At 43.1% G+C, this 10,588-nt stretch overlaps 3 protein-coding genes across 3 annotated transcripts; 2 read left to right on the forward strand and 1 right to left on the reverse strand.

Moving 5' to 3' along the window:
• Window positions 1–693: 693 nt before the first annotated feature.
• Window positions 694–1,035, forward strand: PHALS_11543 (uncharacterized protein; the record flags this gene model as incomplete). Its single annotated transcript, XM_024726918.1, has 1 exon — window positions 694–1,035. The coding sequence occupies one exon, from the start codon at window positions 694–696 to the stop codon at window positions 1,033–1,035; it is 342 nt and encodes a 113-aa protein (XP_024577546.1).
• A 3,426-nt stretch (window positions 1,036–4,461) lies between these two features.
• On the forward strand, window positions 4,462–5,566 carry PHALS_11544 (uncharacterized protein; the record flags this gene model as incomplete). The annotated part of the gene is made up of 3 exons (XM_024726919.1): window positions 4,462–5,307; window positions 5,374–5,467; window positions 5,529–5,566. The coding sequence occupies 3 exons, from the start codon at window positions 4,462–4,464 to the stop codon at window positions 5,564–5,566; spliced, it is 978 nt and encodes a 325-aa protein (XP_024577547.1).
• A 1,887-nt stretch (window positions 5,567–7,453) lies between these two features.
• Window positions 7,454–8,237, reverse strand: PHALS_14509 (uncharacterized protein). The gene has a single exon (XM_036407469.1). The coding sequence runs from the start codon at window positions 7,717–7,719 to the stop codon at window positions 7,495–7,497; it is 225 nt and encodes a 74-aa protein (XP_036263167.1). The 5' UTR covers window positions 7,720–8,237; the 3' UTR covers window positions 7,454–7,494.
• Window positions 8,238–10,588: the final 2,351 nt, after the last annotated feature.

A 10,588-nucleotide genomic window follows, 5' to 3' on the forward strand; every position in this document is an offset into this window, starting at 1 on the left:
GCATGATCCAAGAACTTACGATTCACGGATGAAGAGATTTGAAAGACTATCACCTGAGCGCTGGAAAATCTTATCGGGCATTATATCGGTTTAGTACTCATTGGTCCATCGGTCTCAGTCAAGTATAAGCTGGATCAGAGAGAGTCGTTTGATCTCAGCACTTTGAAACTCAAAGCCAACATCCGGTTTTGCAAGTCTTGATGACGATGTCGGCACGGTAAAAGAACACTGAAACGAACGATACTTCTGATTGATTAGATTTACGGACAGAAAAAAATCTTTGATTGTTGTTGTTGTTGTGTATCTGGAACGGAGCTACAGTGCACTTAGCAAAGAGGAAGTTTCGTTCTAAGAGTTTGTGTCAACAAATCCACAGAGGTTGGGCTCACACGATCTTACCGAAAGCGATCCAAGAACCTCTACTGTAACTAGGTATCTATATAGCTCCCCTATTTTCAAGTGTGCATTTTGTGTGTGGATGATACTCCCGAGTCGATCTTCCCCAAATCTTGTGAAACATTTCCTCCATGAGGATCATACCCCGGGTGTGTGCCACTCACAGGTGTGAAAAGTAGCCTGTGTATTGATTCAGCCCTAAACTAAAACGCTCATTTTTCCACCGTGCCGCAACTTTTGAATAAATCTCCTTGATAAATTCTGCGATTTCGGCGACTTCTTCCCACAAACGCCACCATGAACCTTAGAGCCATTGTGGTGGGTGCTCAGAATTGGCCGAAAATGCCCACAAGCGTTCGATATTTGGGAATCCATGCGCCCATTTGGTCGGATTCAGCACCCAGCTCAGGGACTAAATGGTTCGTGGTATTGTATGTGGGACAAACTCAGAATTGGTCGGAAATGCCCACAAGCGTGAGAAATCGATGCGCCCATTTCGTCCATTTGGTCGGATTGAGCAACCAGCCCAGGGGCTTAGTGGTTCATGGTATTGTCCATAGGAATAAGATGCCGACGCTGAAAAATACATCAAGGAGGATAATTGATTGCTACGGCTGTGTGCATGAGACAACGTTTTAGTTGAACTTTCGTATGTCGAGAAACCGAGAGCTCCAACACGAGCTTCAACAATCGTCTTCGTAATTACGAGCTTCAACAATTGTCATCGTAATTTCGGCGAAGCAATGGTCTTATGGAATGACGCGCATCCATCATTGACGATTCGTCAAACCGGGGTCTAATATATTGCATCTCGCAATTCAAAGATACTACTAACGATTGAGTCATTTCTTGTGCCGCGGTAAATTTCTAGTCGCTCGCTTATTCGGAAAATCCACTAGATTATCATCTATCCGTCAATATATGCAATGATATGCTTTCCACAAACGAAAGATTTATAAAAGCAAAACGGAGAATGGCGTCCATACCAAACTAATGCATAAACTAGCCGGGCGCCTCTTACCTTGCGTGAGGTAATATTACGTCGTACTTGATCAAAGTGTAACAATTTTAATTGATTTTTAGATACATAAGATTATAAAGCCTGCCCAATTACACATTTAACACTTTAATGGCGGCCATACTGTCGTACAAACCTATTTTGGCGATATGACCGCTCCACGAGCAATCATTGCCTTGCACTAACGTGCTCGCTTTCGGAAGCATAGTGTTCATTCTCGCATACTTAACCAAATCGCTCAAACAATCGCGAATAAAGGCCGGTCCTTGCGACAAATGCGTTTTAAGAAACACACGATGAGGTTGTTGAGGTCTTCAATGAAAAATGTCTTACTGACTTCACGATCGTTGATAAATCACTTCCGCATTGCTTAATAACGTGCTCAACCTTGCAAAGCTCAAAGCACGTCGCGAACGTCAAGATAACAACCAATCATCAAAAGATTTGAGTGTTTATAAGTTGCTCGTCTTCATTGAACAGCTACCCCGCGACTCTCTCGAAGAGAGAAATCATGCTCCCACAACGCGAGAGAGGGGTAGACTATCATCGGCAATATTTGATGAACAATAATCAATAGGCTGGCGGATATACCAAAACTGTTACAAGTAGTTAATGAAGATATGCATATCGTTAATTTCAAATCTCATGGGAGTTTGAGGTTCCACATCGGCAAGGTTGCCCTGGTGCCGCGGCCGCATACGACGCGGCGCATTCTCGTTCTTTACCTCGATTAGAGAAGCGTCAGGGACGCTTGTCGCTACTAGTGGTTGGCACTTACTTTGCACTGTATCAGATTCTTGGTCGGTCACTGTAAAAGTTGTCTCATGAGAGCTAACGAAGCTGCAATCAGCTAGTATTTGAGAGATAAAATGTTATCTCGGCGTTCCCGTAGTGCTTTCTACTACGCAAAGTCAAGCATTAGACGACACTTTAGACAAATGTCCGCTTCCCTGAATAATTTAATAGCCTTAAGACAGGTAAGACGGTGTGTTCCCTCATCGAGTGTTCTGATACTCGCCGACTTGGTCGCCAGCTTGAAGTGCTCGAATTTAATCACGGATTTCCCCAACCGCTGCAATTCTAGGCGCAAGTTACTTCTGGGAACTGATCACCTTCCTAAGGTTTCTAAAAGCACTAACCGAGCGACTTGCACTCGTTTTGCTCTAAATGTGAGTAGCAGGCTCACACTTTAAGTTGTGTAACGGCTAAGCACCAGCGCGGTGAGGGGGTCAGACGGATTGGAGCCGTTATCACAGCGAGAACATTTGGGTTGGAATTTTGGGCTTGCAGAAGAGTAAGCTGAGTTCCTAGAACCATATCCAGTTTTCTGCAGTGCAAATTCAGGTTTTCTGTAACATACACAATATCGAAGAGATAATGATGCCGCGCAAACGAAGTGTCTAAATTAAATTGATTATTGCAAGAGCGTGACTGCTCATCCTGTCTCGAGAGCGAGTCACCTGTTGGCTACCCGTCATCCGCAACTTCGCGCACACACTTTCTTCATATATTGATCGTGAGAGATCATTGATGACATCGGTGTCAACTTATGCATCGATTTTCCCCACTTGACTTCAGCTGTGCACCATAAGTCTTATATTAAAAAACGCACATTTGTGTGCTCGAAATTATCGAAGTCGCATTGGTAAAACGCGAGGTTTAGATAGTCACGTAAATTTATACCAACAATAAGCAAGATGAGGTACCACGATCATATGCTCTTTGTACTTTACTACTGTCAAATACACGGCGGGAAATCAAAAGTTTTGGTTTCAAAAGCGCGCCAGCCAGTTCCAAATGCCTCCGCTGAATCGAAAGTGCATGGGCAGTTCGTCCATGAAGTGTTTATTTTGATTAAAGTTGCGTTGGTAGGGGAGAAGTGAGTGTATCTAACTAGTCATTTCTACACGTACATGGTCAACATGCCTAACATTTGGTAATAACAAAATCCAAGTATCATCACCGCTTGATATGTTCAGGCTTTGTTCTCACTTCTGGCATAGATGTCTTGACCGTTCGTAGAACTTGCATCAAACTTACCAGTAATTGCCGTTAGTTGGTACGATGACGTGGTACCGTACTAACCACGCAAGATCGGTAGAAACGGATTTTGCGACTGTGATGTACTTGACGCTTAAAGACGTTCCTTCTCGGATGCTTTTTTACATCAAAGCCGCTACAGATGGTTCTAGTCTATTGGCAGATACAAAAATTGCACTAAAGTCGTATACTGGAGTGAGCACACACGTTCTCTGTATTCGAAGACTGCTCATAAAATATCTTTCGAGGGCTTCGGAAAATATGTGTCCAAATAGATATAACGGCTTCGTAATGCCTACCACAAATAGGAATCGCTGCTTGTTCTTATCAGTCATACGCTCTCTAGAATGAACAGCTCGAACGTGTTGATATTTACTCGCATAGAACAACGATGGAACAGCATCCAAGTAGGTCGTCAAGGCTCATATTCTGTTGAGCGTCTTGAAAGCTTTGATTACTACTGCAAAACCACCTCCTTCACTCGCGTGATTGTCGTTTGTGTGTTGACACCGCTGCCTGCTGTTCTGGTGACAGTTCTTTTGGATTGCCTTCCGCTACGCCCTGTATCAGAAGGGTGGAGCGCGAATTGGATATTCTGGATTCGTATGACTCTAACAATGTTTATATTGGGTGGGGTTGGCGTTTTGGAATTTGCAAAATTTGTCCCGGTCTTGCAGATGTCGTCCATGCAATGCTTGATCATGGTTACCTTGATTACTGTCCTGTTAATGGCAACTTTGATATCAGCATCCAGCGTGATTGGTTTTCCTATTCCTTTTGTTATACCTCTCGCAGGTATGATGTCCGGATTCTATGTTTCGATAGCAGTCTTGCTCGTGTTGGGCAAGACACCGTTTTTAAGAAACTCTCCTTGTTGGCCATATCTTCGGCGTTACCAACGATATTCTTCTGCTTGTGTGACCGTTGCGGGTTTATTTCCATTATTCAAAGCGTTTAAAGATTTGGTGCCGTCATCATACCAAGGTTTTACAGTCGTAATGCTGTTAATGTGGAAATTCGGTGCAAGATATTATATTGTCAATGCCACGCGCGATCTTGAAGATTTGATTTCGCAAAGCGTGAGCTTTATGGCTGATCTTTTTGGCTCTCTTTTTATTTCTGTTTGCATGTCAAGCTCTTCATCCATCTATGTATCTGCCCTTTTCATTATTGCAGATATTGGACAGACGCTACTCGAGTTCCACGAGCTTCAGACTAACGCAAATATTTTGGTGGCATTGCTGGATCGTAGATATTCGACAGCGAGCATTCGTCGATTAAATATATCATTACGAAGGCCAAATTTATCAGCAGTGATTCTTGAGGTAACGCGAAATCCAGGTGCGAATAACATTACCGTATTGCACGGAGTGCGATTAGAGTCATGTCTTCCACATCCTCTTCCGGACGATCGATTTCAGCAGCTCCAGACCCTTGCAGCATCGGGTTCGTACTGTCACAAAACTGAATCTAACAGAGCAATCGTTCGTCACCAAAGCACGATCATGCTTCGTTTTCTTCGTCAATCTTCAGTGCTACCATCAGGACCAAGTGCTATACATGTAACAACAATGCTATCGACTGACACTGCTAATCAGACTACATCAGAATGTGGAGATGCCGATACAAGAATGAGTGAACAATCAGAAAAACTTGTCTTACAAGGACTACAACTTTTATTTCATTGCGAGTATGTGGCTTTAGTGGAGTATATTGAATGCTTTGTTCCGATGGTCTATGTCTTATACAAGTCCATACTTGAGCTGCTTCCAAATGTTGCTTACTATCCTGGTGGTGCTGGTAAATGGAACCAAAATTCTGTCATGAACATCTTGCTGTTTGCTTTATTGGAAGTAGGATCATTTTTCGTAATGAGTCATATTTTCAAGCGCAAGTTTGAGCTCAGTCCATTGTATCAGGTTGCTTTTGTGCTGGAGACCCAAATGATCTGCATTCAACAAAAATTATTCGCTTTGATGTTGTTTGTATTAACGTACGAGCTTGCTCATTTTGGTACGATAAGTAGCTCTTTGTACTTGTATTAACCTCACCTAACATTGTTAATACACTACAGGTGTCGACTTTACCTTTCACTTTGCATGGTTGAGATGAAGGAAGGAGTAATTGGACGCCTTAGTAATTTTGCTGGTTCACTTCCCATTAGCACATATGCCCTTTTCTATGGATGAAAGCTTTTGGAAGTGACATACTAAATGTCAAAACTCTACGTGACTATCTGGATAGTGACAATTGTGCTATACTTTTTGTTTGTGTTGTAGCCAAGCAGCCGGTTTATACTATCTCAGTCTGGTGTAGATGCCCAATAAGTTCTGTCGTTGCTGTCGCTCGCTTGAAGTTACCTGCCGATGTAGCTGCCACTTAATGTCGCCTAGTGCATGATAATATTCCAGACGACATACTGGCAAAGTACTAGTCTAGCCGATTTCGTAAGTGCTTCGTCTTTCGACGCTACAATTGGAAGTAATATAATTGCCACTGTTCTAATCATGTGATACTTTATCTTGCACAAGTCGAACCTTGTGGTAACACTTGACTAGCTGCATACACGTATCAAACAACATCAAATAGAAGTTTTTTTGGTTTCAAACCTAACGCAACGTTAATTATGACACTGTGCGACCATGCCGCATTCTTTCCGTTCGATGCAATCAATCGCCTAATGACTAAGGTTTGCAGCGAAATAGTATGATATTATGAAGCCTGGGTTACTAAAGCAGCCGCGAAAGCTTTGCTGCGAACGTGATTGCAAAGGCATGTGAAATCAAGAAATGGATGGTGCTCTGTTGTCTACAGCTACGTCTGAGCGCACATTTTCAGTCATTCCCTCAAGTTTTCGCGGTACGAAGATATCTTTCAGCTTCTGTGATTTTTTGATATATTTACGTTGTGATCTGAAGCAGATTGTTGGTGATTGTATTCGTTTCTTAGCACCTGTTTGAAAGATATGCTATGTTAACGATGAGAGACGTCATGTTTAGCCTTACCATCAGTTAGTTGATATCGGCATTCGCATTCCGAAACTATACTAGTAACAGCACCATTTATTTGTTCGAGAATAATTTTAAGGAATGGATGACAGCGCGGTCAAACTGCGTATCCTGTAATTATTTAAGGCGGCCAGTCGGGTACACCTGCAACTGAAAATTATTGCCTGACAAAACCATACAGAACTCGCATTTGGAATCGGGAGAAGCTTGATAGTGAGCCACAAATTTACCACGCAAGGCAAAAGCATACCACTTACCCACTCCGGAACTAAAGTTGTCAAGTTTCCATAGAAAAGCTATTGCCAAGAGCAGTAGGGCTTTAAGGCCGCATAAAAAGTATTGTAATGCATTTATACTCAAAAAATGTAGAGAGTAAGCCAATTTTGACAGACAATCTTTTCAGCAGCAACACGAACATCACTAGAACAACACGAAGCACAATCTTGGTTAAATAGGGTGGCACTACTCTTTAATCTACACCTCTCGTGTGCAAAACGAATCGAAGAGTGTTAAAGACGCAAAAGTAAAGCTGCTAGCTAGCGGGATTGTGGTTTTGAATCAGATTTGCGAAGCTATCACAGAAACGGTTTTGCTGTATCAGTTGCTGCGTCTCCACGGCTGACAGAGAACTATTTCTAAAGGAGTTTGTCATGCGCTGACTTGAACAGATTGACGACATAATCGAGACGAGAAGAGAACTTGATAATGCTTTTGGTTCGTACCGGCCTTCAATGGTTTAAGTCTTTCTGGTTCACTGTTTAGCAGAAGAACTGGATACAATATCATTGAATCAATCTTCATTACACATTACATTAATCGCATCCGTTGTGCTGATCCATTTTGATGCAGCATATAAAAGCCACGAACACCCATGAGTATAAATTGTTCTCGACAAACTCGGTAATTATTTCGCAAAGCATGTTCTATGCAATTATGTTGGAGGTTGTGCAGCAGTCTGTATCAGTATATTCGCTAAGTTATCCTATTCGCTGGACACGACTTATGGATACAAGCACTGAACTCATTTTATATTTAGAAAACCGGGTTGCCTACGGTGGCTGTTCGATATTTATTCAATTTATTGAACCAGGAAGAACACAAATTCATTCTGTTTAGCAGCGCGCTCATGACCAAGAGGTTTGAATAAATGCACAACTTTTGCCGCAAAGCAAAAAAGCAGTGCAGAATGAGAGCACTGTGAGCTCGAAAGCGAACGAAGTTTTTGAGCAAGGCAGTCATGCGTAGAGCTAATTCCATGACTGGAGTCTTAATTATCTAAAGCTATTGAACTGGGACCTTTTAGCACTGTTGTGCATTTATCGTATCGTATTTTATTTATTGAACGTACGAGAGCAAACACAAATTTCTTGTCCGATCATGCTTACATGAAGGTGACTTTTCTCATTCAATTATAGGAGATAATTCAAGCAATCAAATACAGCAGCACATACAAAACGTGGTTCCAGTTAGAAGCGTGAAGCATTTATAGACGTGTCCGGTAGAGTGGCTTGAATTAAAGTCGTTCCTCGTGTGCTTTGCGGTGAGTGACCTTCAGCTAATTTTAGCAATGACTTGAACGGGAATTAGTTTTGATCCCTCCAACGGTACTCTAAACCCTACTTAAGGATATTGCTTGGAATTGTGAGTCATGTAACAAATAAGCCAGTGTCGATCATCCATGTGTTTCTCCGAGCTGACAGTTTGTAGGAGAGCAGTCCGGATCGCAAGATTCTCAGTTGCTACGATAGCAATGATGATGAAACTGCATCGCTTCTAGTGAAATTCTTTGGGCGAATTATTGGCTTTGTCCTTGTCATATCGGCTCTAAAGTTAGTTGTTATGCCGAAATTGATTCCAAATTTGTTATGTCCACGACTGGATAGCCTGCTTGATGTGGTGACGTGGGTGGAACTAGCTGGCATTGACCTTCCCAAACATGACATTTGTGAAGAAACTGTAGCATAAATTTTGCGCGGAGATCGTTTCAAGAATGCGATTTTGTTGGTATGTTGGTAGAAACAAAGTGAACATATAGCTCGCTTTGCTGTGCTACCTCTAAGCCTACTGAATGTTTTTGATTTATATAGACCAATGAACAACTACCGCTATCCACGTAATTCTTTGTGATCTGATCGCTTGTCCCCTAAAAGTTTCGAGTGGTGTTATCATAATACTCTAACTCGCTGCTGATGCTGTGTACGCTTACTGGCTTAGTCTTGATAAATGGCCTTCCGCGTAGAAAGTTGAGCTCTTGACTCCGAATGCCTTGGTAAGCATATTCGCAAGTTGGTTCTTCGTGTTGACGTAGCTGATTCCGACACTCCCGTTTTCAACGTTTTCTCTCGTGATATGTGGCTTGATGTTCACATGCTTCGCTTTGGCAGTGCTATTGCCCCTTGATTGTCTTCCTAGATTTCAGTAGCAGATTCCTGGTCCTTGTCCTCTAATATCGCGCGACATCTTCGGTGCATCAGCCAATGTGTGCCACGAACCCCTCGTTTTTGGAGCTCAATCATCTTAAAGAATTATCGGCACTCATGAATGTTCATAATTACACCAAAGTGCAACGTAAATTTCGTATAATTGCCCCCGAATTGTATGTGATGAATTTGTGCCAATGTATAAGAATTCAGTACACTAAATTACAATCAGTAAGATGTGAGCTACAATGAAATTTGCCCTTATTTGTTTTCATATGGTGTCCGCTCCACGAGCATTCACACCGCCTTAATCTTTTACTCCATTATCTACGTTTTTCCGTGCCTGCTTTTCGAGACATACTGCACCGGAAGTCCCCTCTCATGCGCAATAAAAGGCGAAGTGCCAAACAGGCAATTAAAAAGCACGGGGTTCGCGACCGACGCACTCAGAAAAGATATCGGTAAAGATTCCTAGGTATCCTCGGTGAAAACGGTCGTAGTGACTTCAACATCCTGACCATGCAACTGTATCCTCATCTGATGTTATATGGCCTCAAGGTGGGCGCCATCACTGCGCTCAGCCTCCACGCTGCACTTGAGGATTTTCCATAGGCGGAAACTGTTGCGACATTTCGCCGTGGAAATCACGATAATATCCAGCTGTTCACCAACGAGCTGGGCCTGGCTCGTAAAGCCCAGCTTGATTCATAGCAGGCGCAAGCGTCACGCCGACACTTGCCCGAATCATCTCGTCGCGATTATGGCTACAAACCGTCTGAAGTCGCATTCCACGCTGGTGCTGATTTTTTTGAGCTGAATACCAAGAGAAAAACAAGGTCAAGAAAGTCTCTCATCGAGCAATTTAGGAATTTCCTCTTCAGGGTTAATATCGTCCGTGCCTACAGCAGCAGCGACTGGGGAAAACTGCTTCCACAATGAGGTATGTATTTTTGTACTAGAAGGGGCGAAAGTGTCATTCGCCACAAGATTGGTTGCGCCTCACTAGTGGAAAGCACGCTGCGATCGGCGACCCTGCCTGTTCTCTAAGAACGGTAACAGCCAATGGTGCGCCTGATTATAAATGACCACGGAGGCGAGGGGAATCTGGCCGAAGTAAAACCTCATGCTCTCGTGGAATCTCGATTAAGGGTGTCCCTTCCACTTCACCGGATACATATATCACCTCAGGTGCACTCGCCGGCCTGCTAGCCTCTCTTCGTCGAAGTGGAAGACCCGCTGTGAATTTAGTAGTGCCGGCTGAGGTCGATCCTCCTTCGATTGGCTCTCGAAAGCTCTCTTGCTTGCGGCGACACGCTGTTTTTCTCCGAAGTGCGTCCGGATCTGATCTCAGATCTGCGGTATGATTTTCGCCATCGCACTGCTTATATTGAGGCAATCCTAGGACTTGAAACCGCTTCGCTGCTTTGAAGCAGATGATGGCGTAATCTCAGAGAAGTTGATGCTGCTGCTCTGTCTGCATCAGGGGCCTGACTGGCTACTACGTGCGAAATTCTGCTATGGCTTTGGTAAGTCGATGTACAACACATAATATGTTTGCATTTATTTGCAGGCCTCTCTAAATACGGAATATAAGGAATATTCCGTATTTCTACGAAATACGGAGCGCGACCGGAACAAAATACGGAAGATACGGCATTTTATTGAAAAACGGTGCTAATCCTCACTGATTCTTCAATAAAGAGCGA

The sequence above is a fragment of the Plasmopara halstedii genome (assembly GCF_900000015.1).
Source record: "Plasmopara halstedii genome assembly, contig: Scaffold_555, whole genome shotgun sequence".
Lineage (NCBI taxonomy): Eukaryota > Oomycota > Peronosporomycetes > Peronosporales > Peronosporaceae > Plasmopara > Plasmopara halstedii.